Raw genomic sequence first — 25,585 nt, forward strand, 5'->3', positions numbered from 1 at the left:
AGCTGCTTGGGCCGATAGCTCGTGTGCTGCGGTCTCAGGTAAAGCAAAACGAGCACGCTCTCTCTCTCTCTCCGAAGTGCCCCACACAGTCATTCAAGCGCTTTGCCTTTCGAACACCCTCAGCGGCTTACGCACAGACAGAACTGCCTCAGACGCTCTCTCTCACTACACTCTCTCTCTCTCTTCCTCTGTCGCTTTGTCTGCTTCAGCGTCTTACGCTCTTTCAAACGGCAGCGCTACGTTTACTGCGCCGCATTCGTCATTCGGTCGCAATCGTTCGAACAACGCAGACGCAAAGGTCGCGATCGTCGCGTTTCATGCAAAGCGCTTTTTTACGTCTTTTCGTGTTTGTGTTTTGTTCGCTATAAACTGTTTACCGTTGTGCAGTGTAAAACTATTTACAACACCATATTTGTGGGTGTCTATCACCCCCACCCACTTCTCACACACTTGTTTTGGTTGTGCTTTGTGTACCATATTCGTATGACACGTGCTTCACATACGGATTCTCCTACTATCAGCATTCAATATAAGAAATAATTGGGATTACCTCGACTTTTGTTTATCAATACAACGACAACCACAACAGCAATAATAACGGTAAGTTGACCATAAAGTGCCAAATGCAGTGAAGACTTGCTTTAAAGAACAACAAAGTTGAAAAGCGAAAACATTTTAAAGCTTTTTCAATATTCATTATTTTTATGAAACCTTAAAAATTGCTTTTAGCAATAGTAAAATCATTTTTCTTAAAATTCGCTAAATTTATAATGCTGTTATTTATCAGATCGTTTACTTTATTCTTCACTGTATTCTTCAAGTACAGTAAATAATTGTTTTAATGTACATACCTAATTATAAGAAGATATAGTTTAAGCACACCTTTTTACAATTATAAAATTTTCTTTCTCAACTCAACTGACTGCCACCGCAGTGTTCACTGTAGTGGCATAGTACAGTAAAGACTTATTTATCCAAATATATATTTTTCAGCATAAATATCTTTTACTTCTCCCATTGCACTCACTTTTAATGGTCCTCCACTGTCGTTTATCAGTGAGTTCACTGTACCTAGGTCATTACTATGCTCGTACTCATAATAAGTTTATGCGCTTGCCTGATCCCAATAAGCAAGTGCGCTCTATTAATATTTATCCAGCTTATCAATAACAATATATAAACAAACGTCATTAACCTTCCATACGAACGCCCCTGATTAAAAGGCCAAACCCCGCCCCCCGAACACCCGACCACTCCGCCCCCTGGTGACTGTAATTGCTCGTATGTCGTATGTCAGCTTTATTATGCTGAGGAGTCAACGACGTCACGCCCAGCGCCCAGCGCCCAGCGCCCACTTTTTATGAGTCAGGAATTCCGTTGGCTTGTCTTTTATCTTAAAGTTCTCTCTCGCTCTCTGTGTAGATCCCAATGAGTCAGCGGCAGCTCAGGGAAACAACGTGACAGCCCGACAAAGATGTATACCTATATAAAGTTGTTTATATAAATATATATATATATATATATATTCACAAAGATCTTTCAGTAATTGACATTTTATTTGGATCTATAGAAAAGTTGACTAAGCCAATGGCTTCAAATGGGAATTACTTTTTATGGAGCTGTTTGTGAAATGAGGAAGCTTTAATAGCAAATGAAATAGCTCTATGAGCAGTGAATGCATGAATGACATATTGATAGACGCATAGATACTGTGTAAAAGCATAGAAGAGCGCTACTCAGACTGTAAGTGCATTTAACTTTGTTTAAATTGAGTTGAGTTGGGAGTTTGAGTTTATGTTACGAGCTGTAGCTTCTGGGTTTTGGAACTACATTTCCATTTTGAGCTCAGTTTGAAACGGAAATTCCTTAACTTTAGCAAATCTTAAGCTATCTATATCATAAATTATGTTTTCAGCTCTGCTTTCATCTCTCTGAGTCTTGAGATCTGTTCATAGTTTTCTATAGACTCTCGTTATAGGGTATTTCTTGCCTAACAAATGTCAAACTTCCATTAACTGTGTCATAATATTTCGCGCATCTTTCAAAATTTTAATTAATATTTGACAAACGCCGTCAAATTTATTTACCTTTTTTACTATATTTTTAATACATATTGACCATATCGTATATTGTATATCGTATATCGTATATGCATATTCCATATCGTAAACTTAAATTGCATAACTTTGCCAAAAGCTGAAAAGATTTTTATGACATTTACATTTAAATTTTTTGTTTATGTTTTGAGCTCTATTTTGATATGTTTTAAACAATTTCAGATCAACTATCTCTCTTTATACCCCCTCTCTCGCTCACTCTGCTTGAATTTATAACGTGCTCGAAAAGTCCAATAAGAATGCCAATTAGAATCAATTTCGTAGTCAAGTCTTAAACAATTATTTGTAATTTCAATTATTTTTAATTGCAATTTGTAAACAATTTGTTAACATTTGTATTTGTTGACTTGCTGATTATAGGCATGTGGCATGTGGCATGTGGCATGCGGCATGTGGCCTGTACCACACACGACTTTCACACTGACTACTGTTAAAGAGCAGCCATTAGAGCAAATGCAAAAGCTGAAGCTGAAGCTGCTGCTAATGCTCTAGCTTTTTGCTGTTTGCTTGCCATAAGTCAGGGCGTTATTTGCTGTGGAGCTGATCACAAGGCGGCGGCGGCGGCGGCGGTGGCATGCCACAAAGAACTTGGCGATGGCAGCAAACGAGTCTGCGACTCACTCAAGTTACAAGTCAAGTCGAGGCGCAAGATCTGAGCCGATCCGATTAGATATCGATGACAATGGTGTCGCGAGCATTAGCTACCGTTAGATCGGCGCTCTATAAAGCGGAATGTGTAATTAGAATGCGAATTAAATGCTATTTCCAATGAAAATAAACAGTGGAGAGAGAGAGAGCCAGGGGGGGAGGGCTTATATATCGGCTTTGTGGCCTTAACATTTGGCCAACTACTCATAACTAACTCGAACATTGGCCTCAACAATTGTCAATTGGCAATTGTCAATTGTGAATGGGCTCGCATTACAATTCAACTGTTTGCAGTGTTGAGTAATGCGCTTTGAGCGTGGCTCTGTTCGGTGTTTGTTTGCGCCATAAATAAAAGAAAACAAAGAATTCTATTTAATGTGCATTTGGCAATTTGTTTATTGTTCGCTGTAATTCGATTTGCAGTTGAATATTGATTTTGTAATACTTTGCCCAAATCAGATTCCATGGGTTAAGTGTTGGAAAATGACGCTCACGAGCTTCTTATGACTGCATATGGAATTGAAGCCTTCAGGACTAAACAACTTTATTTAAAGATTTACTACAAATTTCTACAAAATATTTACATTCAATGAGGGAAAAACCTTGGAAAGAAAAGTCTTCTTTTAGAACAGTCTTTCATACTCTATATCAATGCCTTTTAGATAGATGCTTAGATTCTATGAAGACTAAAGTAAATATTTCCTATATATAATATGGTTATCTATGTCATGTGCCATATGAGAGCGTATTCCAGCCACTCTTCACTCTTCTATGTCCAAATACTTTCATATAAAATTGATATCGAAATACTTTTGCTATTAAAACAATGCTATTATATATATATCTACATAATACAAGTATAATACTTGGGGGTTCACTCAGGTCAAGCATTTGACTTGATTTTTGTCCAGCCTCCGCCCACGCCCACGCGCACGCCCTTTGTCCATTTAACATAATTGCGCAATTATTTAAAAACTGATTTATTTTTTAATTGTTTGTCACTTGAATGACAACAATTAATTATGCAATGCAAAAGCGAAAAAATGAATTAATAAATAAAAGAACATTTCGCAATTATATAAATATTTCGCATTATATAATCAGCGCAACAGCTGGCAAAGAGAGACCGACAGAGGAGATAGAGAGAGAGAGGGAGAAATAAGTGTTATGAATAGGGGCTTCGGCCCCTGTTTTAATCATAATTATTATAATAATAATAATAAGCGCAGCAAACGGAACAAACAAATGGGAAATGCTTAACACAGCGATTAAAATTTATTGCGCTTATTTTGCATTTATTCGAATTTCATTTATTTTCCTTGATGCTTTTTTATCACATATACCCTGTGTGTGCGTGTAGAGGGTAGATGGGTTTTGCCATAGCTAGAAGCAGCCATGGTTGACTCCATATGGTGTTAGTCTATCTGTACCTCTGGCTGTACCTCTGGCTGTACCTCACTCTGTACCTCTGTCTGTACTTCAATCTGTACCTCACTCTGTACCTTTGCCTATCTATACCTTTGTCTTTGTACATCTGTCCGTCTGTCTGTCCGTCTGTCTGTCCGTCTGTCTGTCTGTCTCTGTCTTTCTGTCGGTACCTTTATCTTTCTGTACCTTTTTCTCTCTATCCCCTAGGCTATCTATGCCTGTCTACCAATCCCCATGTATAACTGCATCAATCTGTCTAAGTATAATATGGATACGTGCAAGAAGTTTGCTATCGATACTTATCGATTTTATGGCAAGGCACAAAGTTTTTGATTATGCAAAGCAAATGTGAGTTGTAGGATCTATATATATATATATATATATAAAATCGATAAGTATCGATAGCAAACTTCTTGCACTTATCCATATTTGCCGTTCATTTACTCCAGTGCAAGAAGTTTGTAATCGATTCTTATCGATTTCACGGCAAGTCACGTCGTTTTCGATTCGATTTGAACACTTTCGATCTATATACCCCTGAAATATGCCCAAATTATACGCCTATTCATGCCATTCAGCTCTTCGGTGCACTCATTACAGGGTATTTCCTAGTTCCGCACTGCCAGCTCGCGCGCCTCCTTTTTTATCATTTTGCCACTTAATGTCAAAACTATTAAAAAGTTGTTTGCGGATTCATAATTGAAGTGTCGATTAATTAAGTAAATCCGAGCCGAACTACCGCAAAAACCCGATTGGCGCCTGCCGCTATCAATAAAGACTTTAATTTAAATAAATGACTTGACTAACAAATGGGCTGAGCAGTGATTGTCCAAGCGTTACGCTAAGTACCTCAATAGCAATACATTTATTCGATATTTATCGATATTTATCGATATTTATCGATATCTATAATAGCTAATAGTTAACTAAACTTTGTTTCAAGTTCAATCAGAAAACTGAGCTCTGATCTTGATTCAGCATCTGTATTCCTTATGTGCCTAGGGTTTGTATTACTAAACAAATTCAGAGAGTAATTAATGTCTCTCTCTATCTCTTCACTCTCTTCTCCTAGCTCCCACTTTCTCTCTCTCTCTCTCTCTCAGATTATAAACTGGAATATTCTGTTAACGCTTCGGCTTTAATTCCATGTAATACTTTCATTCAAAGAACTTGTTAATAAAATTCATTATGAAATATATATGCACGAATATCTATTCATATATCTATAAAATCATATTTATATTCATTTGGGTAATTAAACGGGTAAAGCTTTTGTTATCAGTCAGATAGGAAGAGACGAAGAAAGTATAAAAAAAATCAAGAAAAAATGTATTTTTGGTCTGCCGCCTCGATTGTGTATTGGTATTGTGCGTGTTTGGCTTATAAGAAAATGCCGTTAACTGTGGCGGCTGTTGACAACGCGCTGTGCATAAATTATGAGATATTATACTCTATAAAAGTTTTTAAATATAGAATACATAAATGGTTAAAGAGGCTTTAGTGGCTTTATGAGAAGGTCAGGTGCAAAGGCTTGAAGGAAGCCAATCAAAAGGTGCAAGGCAATGGAAGTGGGAAGTGGCAAGTGGCAAGTGGCAAGTGGAATTTCCAAACAGAGCTGAAAATCATACGCAGAAGGAAGAAGTTTCACCTTAAGCATTTTCCATTTCCAACAGTCTCTGTATATATGAAAAGAGTATTTTCTAGCTCTACTTGTTTAGCTTGTCATCAATCATGATTGACTGACTGATTGACAAATCTTAGATCGAATTCAGAAAAGAAACCCAATTATGTTTTCTAGCTTTGGCGATTTAACCTTGGCGCACACCATCAGTCAGTCATCATCAATCAGCCATCAATCATCAGTCCATCAATCAGCATACATCATAAAATTTGCATATATATAAATAAGAGAGAGCTAATGCAAAAAGCGTAGCTTTCTAGCTGCTCTTGTAAGACCTAAACATTCTAGCTCAATCAGATTGATTGAATGATTGAAGAAATTAAATTTTAAAAACTCACTTTATATAGCAAAAGAGACGACTACCATTTCAATAAGCGCATGCTAGCTCTGCTAATTCATCTGTAGCATTAATTCTCAATCACGTATAATGACTGATTGATTGATTGATTGACAAAATGGCAGTCTTCACATAGCAGAGCTCTCTCTATTATTAAATGTAGTAAATATAGTACTGAAAGAGTAATAGAGCTCAAAATATAGACTGCTATGTCATACAATTCGAGCTGTCAATCATACTGATTGACTGATTGAAGAAATGAATTGTCGAAGTCATACAAAACTTATATATTAAGCTTAAAGCTGCCTTTGATTCAAGCATTCAATCTGTCAATCAATCAATCAAATATCAATTTTTCTGGCCAAAAGTTCAACAAAAAAAAAAAAAAAAACCTCTACTCAAATAACCCTTTAGTAACGCCCCATCCAATGCATTTACAGGGTATTCTCTGAATCGTCTTTGAGTCACATATTTGATTGATTTGCATTTCGATAAAGCGCAATTAATGAGTCTCCCCTCATCAGGCAGCTATCGAGAATGCCAGCTATGGCAAATGATACTCGACACATGTCGATGATAGCAGGAAAACCTGTTTGGGTGGCAGGGGGAGAGGGAGGGGCAGAGGCAGGGGGAGAGGTATAGGGTCTTTGCCTAACAGCAAACAACTTTATTAGTTTTAGCTGAATTTGCATATGAATCTGATTTGTCGACACATTTTGCGCTAATTAAACAAAAGCAGGCGAACAAGAAGAAGAAGAAGCATTTTCTTTAATTATTTAATTAGTAAAACAACCCCAGAAGAGCGCCTAGCCTCTCTGCGCTCACCTACTCTGCGCTCTCCTGGCAGTATAATAACTATGAGGCGCCTACCGCCCACCCCCTGCTTGCTCCACCCTTGTGACAACTGTAAAATTGACAGCTCAGCGAATCGGAATGTGCATAAATTTTCGTACGCTTTTTAACACTGGCCTCAGCCGCTGGACATTTGTAATGAGCATTTTCATGTGATTATTATCATTTTTTTCTTCTCGTTATTTTTTTTTGTATTTTGTATTTTTAATGAGCCGCCATTTAAAAAAATTACTCATCACTGGTCACGAAATAATATCGATTCTCATTTTGTGGTTTTTTTAATCAATTGTAATTTACTTTGTTGCTGCTGTCGCCGCTGCTGCCGGCGCTGCTGCTAATGAGGCGCATTAAATTGTAGCTGTAAATAGAAGCAGAAGAAAAGTGTGGGCGGGTCATTTGGTTTTGCTTGGCTGGCTTCGGTGCACACTTTGTGGCCAGCCCTAATCTAATTAGCTAAGCCGCAGCAGCTAATGCTAACTGTGCATATAACTTAATTAGCTTTACTTTTCGAAATAGGAGGAAAATTTGTAACGTATTAAAATAGATATCGATAGGCTCGGTTTGATCGTTGTTCGTCAACGACAGCTAGATGGCGCTAGCGGTTGTAGCTGTAGAGCAACACTGTTGTTCGATAGCTTGCTGTCGCAGGCCACACAACGGCAGATAGCTAGCTGCACTGCTCTAACGCACAAGTGAACTGCGGCTTGTCGGTGCGCACGTTCATTCTGCCAAGTTGACTCACACTGCGCGTACGACTTGGCCAGCTGTGCGGTCGCGCTGCTACACCAAAAGAAAAAAAGGAAATTGAAATTATACAAAATAAAATTAAGAGATTCCATTTTGTTTTTTGAGTTTATGTAAATCGTGTGCCTACAAAAAAATAGTAAGTTGTTGCTGTGTAGTTGCGCGCGAGTGTAGTCGTGAGTGTTGCTTCTATTATTTCACTAGGGGCTCCGATTTTCGGGGTCGTAGTCATGCGGCTCTGCCGCAGTCGCTGCGAAGCATAAAAGAAATTTGCTGTTTGCCGCTGCGCCGACGTCATCAGGCACATACACACATACAGGCACTCATTGAAATTGTTGTTGGATTTGTAAATTATGAAAGCAATTTATCAACTGGAAATCGAAAAGCAACAAACAGCGAAGCTGCAGCAAGAACAGCGCCAACTACAACAACAGCAAAACGAAACGACTGAAACATAAGAGAAAAAAGCAAAAGCAAAACGCTCATTGATCGTGCAGGCAGGCAACAACAAAAGAAGAAGCAGCAACGGCAGCAACGGCAGCAGCGCAGTAGCTGAAATCATTTGTGCGAAACAGAGTGAAGGAAAATTGAAGAATTCGCAGCGCTCAGCCAACAGAGCTGGAGTGCTAGACGAGACCACTTCCCAACAACAACAACAACACGAGCAGCAACAACGGCGACGACTTGTTGCTTATTCACACACTCACACACGCACCCAAATAGACGCTATTAAGCGCTTGCATATAAACATACATATATCTGCGCTGTATTGTTGTTGTTTGTGTGTGTGTATGCATGCGCATGTGTATGCGTGTGACCTTTGGCGGCGTTTCCCCTCGAGCATTTGTATGTGTAAGTACGCTAATAAATTTTTTCAAATGGCAAAAAAAAGAAGGCAACAAAACTATAAGGCAACGCGTTTAATTGCAAACTCATAAGCTCATCAACAATAAATGCAAACCAATTACAAAATACAATGTTGAATCTTGGCAGACAAACACACACACAGACGACTGTTAAATGGCACTGTTAAGCGCGCTGTTAACAGCAGCTATAACAACAGCTTACATATGTATTCCCTCTGAACTTTAATTAAAATACTGTTAAGTATTACTTAACAGTTGTTCGAGTGTTTCTGATAAGATTAAATACATAAAATGAGTTAACGCCCACACTTTGGCATTCAGCAAATCCACACACGATATATAGTATTATATATATAGAATATATATTTATCTACATATATTCATTCAGAACAAAATGAAATAAATATAGTATAGATAAATTTTCCGCTTATATACATAATTCCGCATACGGCGCGTATCCGAGTTTAAAAATAAATATAATAAATGAACATTTATTTTCGTATATTTTTGCTTTCCATTTCTAAATAACACGAAAACAGAAACAATTAAAATTCCATTGGATCAACAGTTGGCGTTACAAACTTAATGCCAAACAGCAGTAACAGGCAATACAGTTTGACATGCACTGTGCTACGTCTTGTTGCGCTGTGTGCGTGCGATAAAAGTGTTTGCAATTGTTCCTCTTGTTGTTGCACATTGTGTAAACAAAGATAAGCAGCGTATTAAGTGTTGTTTGTATATGTGTGTGCGTGTGTGCTTCTGCGTGCGTATGTGTCCGTGTATATGGGTGGGTTTACGCCGCTGACTAAGCCAAGCGCTAAATAAATCCCAAGCAATGGCAGCCAAAAGCCACAAAAGAGAGAGCGAGATAGACAGAGAGAGAGAGCGGTGTTCAGCATTGTGAAGAGTGCAAGTGGAGAGAGCGGAAAATACGCTCGCGCTCGCTTAACAATTTAATCAAAATTGAATGCAGCTTTGTGCGTTCAACTGATTTTATTTATTAATTTAGAAAACTGAGCACGTAAGCACTAGAGACGAAAGCAGCGGCATAAAAATGAAATGAACACATCAAAAATAAAGTAAATAGAAAAATTATACATACAATAAAAACAATTAAAAATACTATTAAAAGCAATAAATATCAATAAAGAAAAAATATTAAGAAATATATGTATATACATATGTATAAAAATTAAATAATTTATTAAATAATATATATGAAACAATTAAATATTTTCATATACAAATTTAAGTAATTATTAAAATACTACTAAAATTATTCATGAAAATAATTAAACGAGAAATTCATTAAAAAATTATTAAAGCGAATTTATTAATAAACTAAATTTTAAATGTCAAAAATTAAAAAAAATGCTATTAAATATTTGCAAATTCTAAAACTAAAAATAACTTTTAAAATAAATAATTTTAAATAACAAATTAAAAAATATTGACATATATAACACAAAGAAAAAACTTTTAAAACTCTTAATAAAAATATAAATATTGAACATTAAAAAAAAACCTTGTTTCTTACACATATTTTATGCTTGACCTTGCTTTGTTTATATTGTGCATCATATTGAGTGTGCACTGTAATTGGGTTTTATTGTGCCATTACGAACGTGACATATTATATATTTCTGTGCACATTACCCGCAAGCCAGCTTAATCATCCACACACACACACACGCGCGCTTGCTTTTCGAACAGTTTGAGAGCCACTTGCCATTTTTTTGCCATTTGTTAGCTGTTTCGCTTCGCCGTTCCCCTTTCGCTAATCAAACTCGAATTTGCAGCAATATGGAGACAGAAATACAGCTGGAACTGCAGTCCCTTGATAGAAAGGAACAGCACGAGGAGCAAACCGAACAGCAGCAGCCGCTGCTTGCAACAACAACAACAACAACAACAACAAGCAAGAACAACAATAGCAATGGAAATGGAAATGGAGCAGAGCTTGGTATCAGCTCTGGTTCGGGCAACTCCATCAATGAGGCCACATCGAGTCAAGCGCTGCCCGCCATCTCACCAGCCACGCCCCCTGCGAGCACATCCCGACAGCTGTTCAGGGAGGCAGCCGCTCAGCACGGCGGCCAGGAGTCATTGGCATTGCTGCAACAGGAACAGAACTACATAGCTGCCAGCCAGCTGCCGAAGGTGCACAGCGATGGCTCAATGCCAGACGCGAACGCGGGCGTCTCCAGAAATCCCTCAACAGCGGGCCGGCACGAGAAGAAGATCGGCCATCGGCGCGTGGCCGAGGGCGGCGAGGTGACCTATAAGAAGATACAGTCGAAGCAGATTATGGGCTCCATACAGCTGGGCATACAGCATACGGTGGGCAGCCTGGCCAACAAGCCGAAGCGAGATCTGCTGATGAACGATTTCTGGGAGATGGAAACAATCGCCTTTCCGCCCGACGGCTCCTCGCTGACGCCCGCCCACCATTATAGCGACTTTCGCTTCAAGGTTTATGCTCCGATCGCCTTTCGCTACTTCCGCGATCTGTTCAACATCGAACCGGATGACTTCCTGATGTCGATGTGCGCCTCGCCCATGCGCGAGCTGTCCAATCCGGGCGCCTCGGGCTCCATATTCTATTTGACCGACGACGATGAGTTCATCATCAAGACGGTGCAGAAGAAGGAGTGCGAATTCCTGCAGAAACTGTTGCCCGGCTACTACATGAATCTCTCCCAGAATCCGCGCACGCTGCTGCCCAAGTTCTTCGGGCTCTACTGCTTCCATTACAACTCGAAGAACGTGCGGCTGGTGGCCATGAACAATCTGCTGCCATCGGACATCAAGATGCATGCGAAATACGATTTGAAGGGTTCCACATTCAGGCGAAAGGCGTCCAAGGCGGAGAGGCAGAAGGCGAGTCCGACGTACAAGGATCTGGACTTTGCCGAGCATCATCCGAATGGCATCTTCCTAGAGACCGATACCTATACGGCGCTGATGAACACCATCAAGCGGGATTGCATGGTCCTGGAGAGCTTTCAAATAATGGACTACTCGCTCCTGGTGGGCATACACAATCTGGACCTGGCGGCCAAGGAGAAGAAGGAGGAGCGTATACGCAACGCGAGAGCCAAACTGCAGCGCCGGGACTGCCCCGACGACGATGCACCCGAGGCCGATCAGGTGAACCAGCTGCAGCCGGTCTCGAGCTCGGCTTCCATACCGGGCACCTCGGCGGCCGGACTGAATCGGACGCGCAGCATGAATCGCCAACGTTTGGTGGCTCACTCCACGGCCATGGAGTCGATAACAGCCGACCTGGACGCGACGCTCGAGGAGGGCGTCGACGAGCCGAAGGGCGGCATTCCAGCACGCTCCGAGAACGACGAGCGCCTGATGCTCTACATCGGCATCATCGACATTCTGCAATCGTATCGATTGGAAAAGAAGCTGGAGCACACATTCAAGAGCATACTGTACAATGGCGACACGGTGTCCGTCTGCCGGCCGTCGTTCTATGCGAAGCGCTTCCAGGACGCCATGGGCAAGCAGGTGTTCAAGAAGACGCCCACATTTCCGCTCAAACATTCCCCCTCGAAGCGCAAGACGTCCGCCACGCAGCCGTTGCGCAGTCCGCTCAATCGAACCAACGTGTCGAATGCGCCCGGCAACAGCGGCAGCAGTCGGCCCACCGCTTTGACTCTGCTCTCCGGCATGTCGACGCCGCCGCCTGCCTTCGACGACATCTCCGAGGAGGACATCACGGCAGGCGCTTCGACGACAACGCTGCAGCAGCGGACTTCCTCGAATGCGCCACGCCTGCAGTCGCCCTATTCCTATGCCAGTTCGATGCGCAGCAGCGACTACAGCGACGACGATGAGATCGCGGCCGCGGACGCTGGTGCTAGCGATGCTCACGAACAGCAGCTGCGCAGCACTGGGCGTGGCAAGGATCTGCGGTTGATTGGCAACGGCAACGGCAATGGCAATGGCAATGGCAACGGCAACGGCAATGGCAATGGCAATGGCAACGGCAACGGCTTGGCCAACAACAATGTCTTAAGCGAACGCACTTTACACCTGACCAAAACGCTGGTGCAGGTGACCGCTGTGGGCTACGTCGAGCAGCCGCCGCCAGCCACGAACGCGCTCACCCAGCTGGAGGCAAATGGCAAGCCTGCCGCAGCAGCGACACAGCCCAGCTACACATCCACACTGATGCTGAAAGCGGCGCCGGATCTGTAGCCCAACTATATATATATATATATATATACGCTATATACCCATACCCATATGTACTGTATACCTGTAACCCCCACAACGATTGGTGCTGGCTTTCACTATATATATATATAGTACTATAAACCCTCCCCCTGCCCGCCCTCCCTCACCTGTCCCAACTGCCGCTCACTGTGCTCGTGTGGCAAGGCGCGTCGCTCGTTTATCTTGATTAAACAAATACCAAAAACGAATATGTATTCGATATTAAAATTTATGTGGCGCGCGTTTGTTAATTGACTGTGCCACACACTCCAACACACACACACAACACACACAACACACACGCACACTCAGCAATGGCATTGCCAAGCAAATCCCAATTTTCCTTTACAGTTTTCGTTTTTTTATAATTATTTTCTTCTTTAGCTTTTATTTTCTGTATTTTCTCCATATGTGTTTGTGTGATGCTATGCGCGTTTGTATTGTGTACAGCTGAGGAAGAAGAAGAACGATGCTAAAACAACAACAACAAGAAATACTTAAAGGAAATTATTTGACATTGTTTAACTCTGTATTTTTGTATTATAAAAATGCGTTTATCATGTATTCTAGGATGCTTTATTGTATATATAAATGTAAAACAAAAAATATTAAAAGAACAAAAAACAAATAAAATAATTAACAAAAATTGAGTGTTAATTGAGCTGGTTCTGATTGGACTTGGCCTGTCCCAATTGGAATCGGGCATTTTTAGTTAAATTTCTAAATAATTTTTCAATAATATTTCTAAATAATATCTCAGCTTTAAAATATTTAGTAAATAAACAAAATCATAGAAAATTAAATTTATAAGTCCAAAATTATTCTGAACATCCATAAAACCTTTAAAAGATCAACTTCGTCCTCAAGCTGCGATCCAGCTTTGCGGCATTTTATTTAGCTTTCATGCCACCTGTCTAGACTCTGAACACATTTATCACAATGCTCGATTTTAATTTTAGCAGCTGTTTCCCCTGCGCTATAAAACTCTGATATTATGTGCGTAATCCCTGTGCCGTAGCCGGACAATAACACGTAATATCCTTTACGTTCATTATTTGCCTTTTCAGGTGGGGAAAAACTTTGTTTTCCTATCTGTGCGCTGACCACTTTCAAAATGGGGTATTATGTGTGGCAAAGGTAGTAGAAAACTTGCCGGACACTTCATATATACTATATATATATGTTATCGATATATATCGATCTCTGTATATGTGAAATTGTCGATATCAAAAGTTATGAGAGCCGCACACATGTAAGACTATATAAAGCTCTTCTAATACATCTGCTTGAAATCATTGATAATAGTTATCGATTGTCATTTTCATGAAATCAATTAAAATCGATATCAAAATTCAGTTACTTGAGCACGATTCAAGAGTTTTGTATCTTGGCAAGGATATCTCCCAGTCGTGCACTCCCCATCTAGTGGCGCTCTTCTTCTGGCTGGCTTTATGCGCAGGAAAGTGCTTAAAGAGCGCTGACAAATATTAATCGCCCGATATACATATATCGTTGCTGCTCGCTCATTTGTATTGTCCGTCTCTCTCACTCTTTCCCACTCCCTCTCTCTCCCTCTCTCTCTACGCATAAATCACTTAATGATTGTCCATATTGGCATTAAGTACCGTTAATTTTTATCGCCTTGCTGCAAGCGCCGCGGCAATTGCGCAATATTTATTGCGCAAGCCTTCGTCCAGCGCGTTTCAACGCACTCCGACACGCCCCTTTCTGCGCCACGCCCCCAGCCGAAGCTTAACTTGTAAAGCTCTCCATTAATTAGTCGCCGCCAACATTTATTTTGCTCGTTTCATTTAAATGAAAATCAAAATAAATTTGTTTAAGTTTATTTTCCAAATAAATTTCAATAAAATCAATAAAAAATTATTAAAACAATTAATTTAATAGCTGCATTAAATGGTAAACAAATAGAAATATATAGCTAATAAAAATCGTTTAACAAATTGAACAAATGTGTAAACAGTGTAAATAGTTATCTGATGAGAAGTCGTGAATACACTGGGAGAAATTTTGGCTGAAGAAGAAACAAATGCGTGTCTGTTGTGGAGTGGTTGATTGAACTACTTATTAATTAGCGATGCTTAAATATTAAATATAAAAGAAAAACAAATACATATATTGATATACACTGGAAAAAAACGGGGCACTTTATGCGTGTTTAATCTCTTAACAAAGTTGTGCCAAAAAATATCTGAAATATTTATTTAAAAAGCTTTGAGTGGCTTGCAGCTTGAAATAATCTCTTAAATAAAATACTTGATAGACTAGAAAATACCCTTTTAAAAAACTTAAATTTTATTATTCATATTAAAATATGAATTTTGGTTAAAAGTTGTTAGCTTTTGATATCCTGTAAATTATAGCCCTATACATCTATACACTCTGTAGAGGGGATCTATAAAAAGATCGTCTGTAAATTGCACATACCCTGTAAGCCACATGTAATGCTCCTTACAATTTAAATACCCTGTAAACTAGCCTCAGCACTATGTCAACTATAAATACCCTATAAATAGTGAAGCTGAATCTACTATCGAAGCTGTCGTCATCGCAGCAAAAACTGCAAATACCCTGTAAGCTGAGCTCAACACTGCTAGGGCTGCAAATACCCTATAAAACGTTCAAGCAGTAAGCATGAGCACAAACAACTTTAGCATACAACAAAACCTAAAAAGTTTCATATGTCAATTCAAGGCATTTATTATCAATTTTTGCCACGCTGCAAGAAGCGTATTTTTTATGAAATATTTATTTTGGCATATTTTAATTGTTTGACTTTTTTCATAATTTTTTTTTGAGTATACAGAAGCCAAAAACAATTGCAAAGTTTTGTTGCGGCTTTATTATTATTCCATATGTATTTTAGCTGAAATATACTCTGTAAATATTTACGCAGATGAAACAAAAACGCCAAAAATAAAACAAAAATTGTCGAAAATGCATTTTCTGTTTGTTACATTGTAATTATGCCAAAAGCAGAAAACAAAACGGGGGAATAACAATAACCGAAAACCAGTTAACAGGAAAAGCATGCATAAATGCCCACACTGTATATTTATATATATATTCCATATATATCTTGCATATATATACGCTTGCTGTCAACCCCAACAATTTTTGTGGCATAATTACTTTAATTCATTTGCATAATATAGCGTAAATGGTTTTGGCCAACATTTGCATTTGCAACTTTGGTAACAGCAACAGAAGCAGAAACAGCTGCGCAGGCAAAAGTATGTGCCCAGAGCTAGGCTAATGAAGGACAGTGTAGGACGGTAGGACGACACGCCTGTCGCCTGGTCGCCTGCTGCCAAGCCATTTGGGCCATAAAATCTGCATAAATACCTGGCCACAATTTGGCATCACATCAATTACTTTGAAATTATAACACAATTATATATGTACCACATTTACTGTTGGCCAGCTAGAGATAGAGATGGAGAGAGAGAGGGAGGGAGAGAGGGCGAGGCATCTCGTGTTACTTTGACCTAAGCCTGTTTGTGCCATATGTCAAATGTCATTTTGATAACAGCAACTTTTGCATTAGAGATTGCCACTAAGAGCTAAGTTACCTCTCTCACTCCACCTGTCTCCCTCTTGCAGCTTAAATCTTAAGCAAATTTCTGGTTTGCAAATGGAAACATTTTTGAAGCACATTTTGACAGCAGAGGAAAGACTTAGACAATTTGCTTCACATGCAAAGCTTGACCTGATTCGATAGATGATATATATTCCTCATCTATATATATACATCTATATATTCCTACTATCATATGTTTTACATATTTAGCTTATATTGTTAAAATATTTATAGACAAATAGAAAAATTCTGTTTCAGCTTTTTCCATTTCACTTTGACTTTCGATTGCAATCAGTTGCTCAGCTGTGGGTAAATTTTACCTTTGTTAGCTGCTCTTAAATTGATTGTTAACTGACATTTCGGCTACAGTTCAACCAAATGCGCAAACGAACAAAGCGCACCTTGAAAGTCAAACATTCCATATTGATTAAAATAATGATTTGTGTCGCCTGCCGGAAATTTAATTTTTTGCTGTAACGGATATTATTATACGCATACACACACATATATATATATACATACGTATGTGTGTGTGTGTGTGTCTGGTTTGTTTATTTATTTACGTTGCGTGGGCGTTTGGGCTGTTGTATTTAAAACTCATTCCAGCCAGCTGGTCAGAAAGTTGCTGTTGACGTGGCCATGGCCGAAGCCTCGAGGTGGAAAATAAATTAAGCAGGCGTCAATTGCATTAAACTTAATCAAATTTAAAGCGCTGCCCGCAAATGAGGCAATTTTATTAATTGATTGACACACAGAACTGATTTGCATTTTCTCTCTCCCCACTCTCTCTCTCTCTCGCTGTGGCAGGCCATGGCATTTCAGCGCAGCTACAGCAAAGTCTGGTGGGGCTCCGATAGCCAACAGATGGGCAGCAGCAGCAGCAGCTTCACGGGCGGCGGCCTCTACTCTCACTACAATTACAACATCAATCCACAACAACAACAGCAGCTACAGCCCGCATCTCTGGAGCGTCATCTGGGCACACACGCTGGCAATTTGTCCAGCATCCAGGAGGTGGACGACGAACAGAACAGCTCGAAGCTCTCATGGCACAAGCATGACAGTCCTGGCAGTCTGCGCAGTCAGGTGCGTTATCTAAAGTAAAACAAGCAGCCAGCAGCCAAGTGGAGCGTGTTTCCAATCAAAGTTGAGCGTTTTGAAGTGGAACGTGTGGTAGTGGAACATATTAAAGTGAAACGTTGACTTATCGAATGCTTATACATAAAGCTAAATGTGTATTACATTTACTGTTCCAAAATTGTGTTTCATTTCAATCGTTCCACTTGCACCATTCATTGTTTATATTTGCTTTCTCTTTTATTTCTTCCATTTGCAACTAATACAACTAAACGAGCATTTTTACTGCGAAATAAGACTGTTCCATTCCAATGTTCCACTTTATATAAACGCTATTTGATCATTCATTTATTATAGCCTTTGTTTTTTCATTCAAATTCATGATTTTCACTTTTTAAATTTACTCAATTTTATGTTTCATTCCACCATTCCATTCTATATTGCATCCATTTGACTTGTATTAGAGTTCACATCAGTTTTTTTTCTTGTAAATCATGTTTCTCATTATTCTAAATCACTTAAATAAGTGTTTCATTCCAACATTCCCTTGTAAATTCCTCTTAAAAAGCTTATTTCTTTCTTCTTCTGGTGTCCCTTTTGGCTCTATAACAGATGTATTAAATTTGTAGCTTACAAAATGCTGTAAATATTATGTTCCATTCCATTGTATTCATGCCACATGCACCTTCATTATGCCACAACTCTAATAGCACACATCCTTGCACATTATAATAGAGCAACTAGCAAGTTTTTCGCTTATTATCTATGCCTGTTCCATATCATATCGTTCCCTTTTGTATTTCAAAGCTGCAAAGACGCCCCTCAGCAGTTATCCCAAAGCTAATATCTAAAATTGGTTTCCCCTTTTGTTAACGGTTGCAGGACTCGGGCTTCTCGGACAACGAGGAGCAGCACAATAGCCAGACGGCCTCAGCTGCGACAGCTGCCATGGCGACCACGCCCAGTGCCTCGCCCACATCGTTACGTTCGATAGCAACGCCGCCCACTGTCATACGCCGCGTGGGCAAATCGTCCTTCTACTCGCCGCTGGTCAGCGTAACGCGTCGCATATCCTTCAAGCAGCAACAGGACGAGAATGAGAATGGGAACGAGGACAACGATTTGGAGGCGAGTCGCAGTCGCTTGTTCGAGCAGCTGGATAGCCTGCAACTGGACGCAATGGACGATGTGGAGCAAGATAAGACAATGAGTCCAGCGACACCGCCGCGTCCAGCTGTGCGAAGACGCAAGCGACTGAGCAGAAGCAAATCAAAGGAGCAGGAACTCGAGCAGGAGCAGGAGCAGGAGCAGGAACTGGAGCTGGAGCAGGAGCCGGAGCAAGAACTGGGCGAGTTTATGTCGCCAGTGACACCACCGCCGCCCTACAACAACGAGACCATCTATCTGGGCGAGGCACCGCCGCCCTACAACAACGAAACAGTTACCTTCGGCGCACAGGAGTCGAATCTCGACGAGACACTCACGCTGAAGGACACCCTCAAATATGAGGCGCTCTCTCGCTTCACGGCGAGCACGAGTACGCCCAAAGCAGCACGCAGCAAGGGCAGCAAGCTCAAGCTGCAAGCGGTGCACAGCTGGCGCTCCGAGCAACGCTGGAACTGCGAGCCGGAGGTGATGTGCATGCTGCAGCACAAGTCCATTGCCCAGGAAGCGTACAAGAACTTTACGATCACCACCAGCGCCGTGGCCAAGCTGATGCGGCAGCTGCAGCAGCAGGCGCTGAACCTGCAAACGCACTTCGAGCGCTGCGAGCGTGTCCTGAGTGGGCAGCAGGCGACGACACTGCCAGAGGCCCTGGCTGGCGCCACACAGCTGCTGGTGCACCTGGACGAGTTCACCTGTGTGCTGGAGCGTCGCAGCATTTTCTTCAACGATGCGCGCGTCGAGCGCCGCCGCTACGAACAGCATCTCGAGCAAATACGCACAGTTAGCCGCGACACGCGCTACTCCTTGGAGAGGCAGCACTACATCAACCTGGAGTCGCTGCTGGACGATGTGCAGCTGCTGAAGAGGCACACGCTGATTACCTTGAGACTAATCTTCGAGCGCCTGGCCCGAATCTTGGTGCTGAGCATCGAGCAGAGCCGCTGCGACTTGCTCCTGAGAGCGAACATCAACATGATAGCGACTCTAATGAACATCGATTACGATGGCTTCGCCTCGCTCTCCGATGCCTTCGTGCAGAACGAAGCGGTGCGCGCTCTGCTCGTCATCGTGCTCGATCACAAGCTGAGCTCGGTGCGCGCCTTGGCTCTGAGGGCTCTGGCCACGCTCTGCTGTGCCCCGCAGGCCATTGCTCAGTTGGGCAATTGTGGCGGCATCGAAATCGTCAGGGACATACTCCAAGTGGGCCAGAGCCCGCTGGAACGCGGCGCTATCGAACGCCGCGAGGCCGTTTCTCTGCTCACCCAGATCACGGCCAGCTGGCATGGACCGGAGCATCGCGTCTCTGGACTGAGAGATTGCGCCGAGTCCCTAGTTGCGGGCCTGGCCGCTCTGCTCCAACCGGATTGCTGTGCTCAGACCCTGTTGCTCTGTGCTGCAGCGCTCAACAATCTCAGCCGAATGGAGGTCACCTCACACTATTCCATCATGTCCAATGAGGCCATCTTCAGGTTAATTTCGACGCTGGAGCATCAGAGCAGCGGCATCAGCGTCTTTCTCTATGTAAGTATATCTGATTCACAAGATAGGGCTGGCAGTTCAGCTGAGTCTGTGTCTGTGTGTTTGTGGGCGGAACTAGTCAGTGGAACCAGTAGGGGGAACCAGGTAGTGAATCTACTTGCCATTGCTTGGAACTAATGAGTGGTAGAGGTGGGTGAAGCTGATGAGTAGAACTAGTAAGTGGAACTAATAAATGGAACTAGTAAATGGAACTAGCAGGTGGAACCAGTAAGTCGAACTATTTAGTGGAACTCGTGGAACTAGTAAGTAGCACTAGTAATTGGAACTGGAGTGCAACTAGTAAGTGGAACTAGTAGATTGTATTATTAAATAGATCAAGTAAGTGGAGTTAGTAGATGGAACTAGTAAATGGAACTAGTAAGTGGAACTAGTAAGTGGAACTAGTAAGTGGAACAAGTAAGTGGAACTAGTAAGTTGAACTAGTAAGTGGAACTAGTAAGTGGAACTAGTAAGTGGAACTATTTAGTGGAACTAGTAATGGGAAATAGTAAGTGAAACTAGTAAGTGGAACTAGTAAATGGCACAAGTAGGACTATTAAATGGAACTAGTAAGCGGAACCAGAGTGGAACTATCAGTGGAACTAGTTCATAGAACTGGAATATAGCTTGAACTAGTAAATAAAACTGTAATGTGCAACTGGAAAGTGGAACTATTATAAGTAGGTGAAACAAACGTAGTGAACCAGTGTATGGAATCAGTTGTGAGCTACGTATAATCAGCTCCATTTGTCAGTTCATTTATCAATGCCAATCCAAATCCTTTTATTAGGTTCACATTTAACTTTCAACCACTTCATAAATTACGTCTGTTCCATTGCCATTGTTTCAATTGAAGCCTCTCTTGGAACTATTTAAATGTTTTTAAATTTCGGCATTCGTTCAGCCCTGGATTCGTTCGTTCAGTTCTTTTTTTGACCAATTTTATTGAAAGCTTTGCCTTGTAGAGAGCTCGTAAAATTTATTTGTGCATTTGCAAAGCAATTTTTTCACAATCTTGGCCACGATTTTTCATTTGCCTTTGCCCCAGAAAGTACACACACACACACACACACATAGACACCCACACACACATCTATACGGAACCAGATTGACTGCCCGCTGGTTGTAAGAATTTTCCTTCTTTTTTACGCTTTTTTCGCTCTGTGTTGCTCATCAACATTTTGTGTCCTTTTATCGTTTGAACACAGGAGCAAATCGTTGGGATGCTGCACAACATGTCGCTGAACAAGAAGTGCCACAGCCACTTGGCCAATGGCATCATCATAAATTTCATCACGTCCGTTTACCAAACGGAATTCTACAAGTCCTACGACTCACGTGCCGAATGCGATGCCCAGCGGCGTAGCATTAAGGCCATACTCTATACGCTGACACGCCTTGTCCAGCACTCGCATCAGCTGGGCGCCGAGCTGCTGGAGCAGTGGCATCTACCCGATCTGCTGCGACAATCTCTAACGGCAACAACAGCACCAGCAGCACATGGAACTGGCAGCAGCAGCTCCGCCCAGTTGGATCATAGCAACGGTTACAGTGGAGACATTTCGCAGCTGGCGCGACAATTGCTGCAAGCGCATCAGCAGGAGCAGCTGCTCCTTGGTGTGGGTGCAGCGCGAACGGGAGCAGGAGCGTTTAGAAGCAGCCACCAGACGCCCGAGGCTCAAGCCAGGACAACGCTGAAATTCAATTTAACACGTCAGGAGAGTTTTGTCTAGCCTTTTTTCACTCTAAATACCCATTACAAATGGCCAAAGCGGGTAGACTCGTTATGCCCATGTATATAGAACAGGCACTCACACAGAGCTACTAGGCTTAAAGACTATGTATAGCTGACTTCTGAAGCCATGAAGTCTTCAAGCTGAGCTTAGCTCTCACAAAGCTACGACTTTATTAGCTGAGCATAACTCGAGAAGTATAAGAGCTACAAAGCTGGCAATCGGTATGCTTCAACTTAGAAGCTTACTCTGTAATCTCAGTATGTTTAGCTAAGTTCTGCAAGCTTAAAGCTTAAGTTTTTATATATAACTTCTAGAAATTCCGTCGTTTTTCTAGCATAACTCGAGAATTCTAAGAGCTACAAAGTTCAAATTTGTTATGTAGCTACTTCTACAATATCTTTTTATTTAATGCTTTCTTTCCTTGAATATCTCCAGCCAACTGCTAGTCATGCACACCCGTCTAGCTTTCTTTGTGCTACTTTCTCCCAAATTTTGTTCTTTTGCTAGCTTGCACCATCAAACCACCTGAGTGGCTAGTCCGGAACACGTACATGGGTAGCCCGGACGTGCGTCAAGTGTTATTGCTTGTCTGGTCACTGCGTGACCCGCTTGCTGCCTTGTTCCTTCTATCTCTTTCTCTCTCTTTCGATCTGGCTATCTCTTTCTCACTTATGTCAAAATGCTTGTAAATGTAAACGAAGTAATTTTTATATTTTCGACCAAGCACCAAGGCATAAGAAATACAAATTGTTAGCTTTTTTTGTAGTTTTTTTGAGTTTTGGTACTTTGCCTTTTTGTGTCTTAGCAAAACTGCATTGTTGCCAACATCTCCCCCTCTCTCTCTCACCCACTATTTTTAATGTAAATGTCTAGCAATCTGTTTTGCCAGCTCATTGTAAATATTTTCATACGGCCCTAAGAGAAAAACCAAATTCTTTTGTATTTTTAGTCAATTTTGTGCCAAAAAAAGATAGAAAACAGAATTGCCAAGCCAATTCTATTGTACAGTTATATATAGTTATATATGTATATATATATATTTAATATTTAAATATAAATATATCTAAATATCTTAAGCAGCTAACTATAATATTTTCTATGTTAAGACAAAATATTTTCTTTATAAAGTTTTCGATTTCGAAAAACTTTTTCATAAATAAAAATTTACTGTGTAAACAAAAATATTAAACAAATTTGTTTTTATTTTCTTATGATTTTCAGCTTGTTAACATATATTGGAAAATAAGAGTTAGCCAATTTATTTAGCTTGAAAATCAGATAAATTTGCCAAAAATAAAGGCAAACAATATTTTTATTAAATTAAATTATTTATCAATAAAATAAATACAAAATATATTTTTTATGATTTTTATATTGAGATAGAGACAGCCTCTAATTTAATTTAATTTCTTAATTTCTTTATATTTAGCTTTAAAAGTAGCTAATTTAAAGCTTAAAATAAAACTTTAAATTTAAATTATATTTTAAAAAATTTTATTTTCATAATTTTATTATTTTATTTTATTGTCAATAAATTTTATTTTCTTTAGCCTCAAAAGTAGCTAAAAAGTCTAAAGAAAATAGCATTTATTTGTTGATATCAAATCAAGAATGTTATACTTCTCAGACAACCCTCGCACAGACTCATTAATAATTCATAAAAAATATATTTTCATTGACATAATTCAGCCTTAAGCTGCAGCTTCATTTGCTTTGCATACATGCCCTTTGCAATACTAGTCAAGCCACCCTCGCAGCCTGCACTACACTCACTTATTCTTATCAATATTGACTCGAGCAGCACAAAAAAATTACAATTTACATTTGGATATGTCGCCTTTGGCTAGATTTCCATGGCTCTTGGTCAGCACTCAAATCCATTAGCAAAGCAAAGAGATTGCAATAAGATCTGCGAAGTCCATATGCTATATGCCATATATATATATATATATATATATATATATATATATATATATATATATATCTGTCGCTGTGGTACAATGCAAATCAGAGCTTACACATGCACGGACCGTAGCTAAAAAAGATGAAGAAATTGACAAGAAGAAGATGCTGCGCAAAGTAGGAGAAGATGAAAAAAGGATAAACAAACTATTCGAAGTGAAAGCCCCAGCACACACGCACACACAGCCAGATAGACACTTTCAAAGCAGATTCCCACATAAATTCCTGCTGGCTAAGATGTCAAAAAGCGCGCCAGCCCATAAGCCAGGGGGCGTGGCAGGCGTGGGCAGTGGCAGGAAGCAAGCATAAACAAGTTCTTTAGAGTAGATTGAAGTTATTTAATGTGGGCATATTTTGCATGGCTGCACTGCAGCAGTGTGTGTGTGTGTGTATGAGCATCTTTTAGAAATATGCCACAAGCACACACACACAAGCACACACGCACACACACACACACACAGCCACATATATAGGGCAGAGTCTTGCGTCTTGTGATTTTTTTGCGTCAAAGTGTTGCGGCATTTGCTAGCTGTGTGCGTGTGTGTGTGTGTGTGCGTGTGTTTGTGTGTGTATGTGTGTGTGCGCTGTATTTAGTGTGGGCATATTATGACGAGTATGGCTGACATTTGCCAGCAGCAGAGGCAGCTGCTGTTTAAAGCGCCGACCCATTGACCTCGGCTCAGCGCTAAGCACGTTTATCGTGCGCAGCTTATCTAGGTACATATACAGACCCATACACACACACACATATATCTACGTATAGGTAGCACAACAAGAGGAAGAAGAAGAAGAAGAGTAGCAGCATAATGTTAGCTGCGTGCTGTTCTCATGATTTTTACAGCATTTGTTGGCGCTGCGACAGGAAATGCCTTTAGTGATTTCCGCATGGGGCACGACACATATTGTCTGTCTGTCTATGTGTGTGTGTGCGTGTGTGTTGTGTAATGTGTGTTTTCCGCTTTGCTTTTAACATGCCACACACACACAGCCACTGCGAGAGAGAGAGAGTTTAAAGCTTAAGCTCAAGCGCCATCAAAAATTCATGGCTAAAAATGTAAACAAGACAACGATTTGCATGACTGGGGCAAGGGGAACGCCTGGTGGCAGAGAGACAGAGAGAGAGAGAGAGAGAGTAAGGCAAATAGAGGCGCATAGCGCGATAATGGGCGTGGCTGCGTTCTAATTAAGGTGCCACTAAAGAGTCGGCGCTGCGAGCTGCTGGCGAAGGTTGCCAAATGAGCAAAAACGGCGCAAGTGGCAGCGGGATAAACGTGGCATAAGCGGGCGTCAACGACTGCAGAATACTCGCTCACAATACAGAAAATTGTAAGATTTAATTAAAATTACAAAATTTTCCCAAAGCCACGCCCCCAATGCGCGTTAAATTTAGGTTATAGAGGCAGCTGCACAACTTCTTGGTCAATTCGTAAGTCAGTTTGTGTAGGATTTGCCACGCCCCCTGGAGCGTATATATATATAATTATTTGACTCAAGTTGCAGCCAAATGTACTTTGCTCAAAAGCCAATATACTCTCCTTTGGCACCACTTGAACGGGCATATAAACCAAAAATAAACTAGTTACCAAGTTTCGGGTCTTATCAACAGCTAGAAAGCCGTTAAAAG

General features: G+C 40.9%; 2 protein-coding genes across 2 annotated transcripts; both read left to right on the forward strand.

The window, feature by feature from the left end:
• Positions 1–263: 263 nt before the first annotated feature.
• On the forward strand, positions 264–22,216 carry LOC111602091. Its single transcript, XM_023319024.2, has 4 exons — positions 264–600; positions 17,309–17,587; positions 18,461–20,266; positions 21,472–22,216. Exons 2-4 carry the CDS (start codon positions 17,312–17,314, stop codon positions 21,994–21,996), a joined length of 2,607 nt encoding a protein of 868 aa, XP_023174792.2. The 5' UTR covers positions 264–600; positions 17,309–17,311; the 3' UTR covers positions 21,997–22,216.
• Positions 8,289–12,606, forward strand: LOC111602092 (phosphatidylinositol 4-phosphate 5-kinase type-1 alpha). The gene is given in 3 exon segments (XM_023319026.2): positions 8,289–8,659; positions 10,473–12,384; positions 12,387–12,606. Coding segments are annotated over 2 exon segments (2,043 nt in total). The 5' UTR covers positions 8,289–8,659; positions 10,473–10,476; the 3' UTR covers positions 12,522–12,606.
• Positions 22,217–25,585: the final 3,369 nt, after the last annotated feature.

This window comes from Drosophila hydei, unplaced genomic scaffold, assembly GCF_003285905.1.
Source record: "Drosophila hydei strain 15085-1641.00,03,60 unplaced genomic scaffold, DhydRS2 tig00008125-arrow-arrow-pilon, whole genome shotgun sequence".
Classification (NCBI taxonomy): domain Eukaryota; kingdom Metazoa; phylum Arthropoda; class Insecta; order Diptera; family Drosophilidae; genus Drosophila; species Drosophila hydei.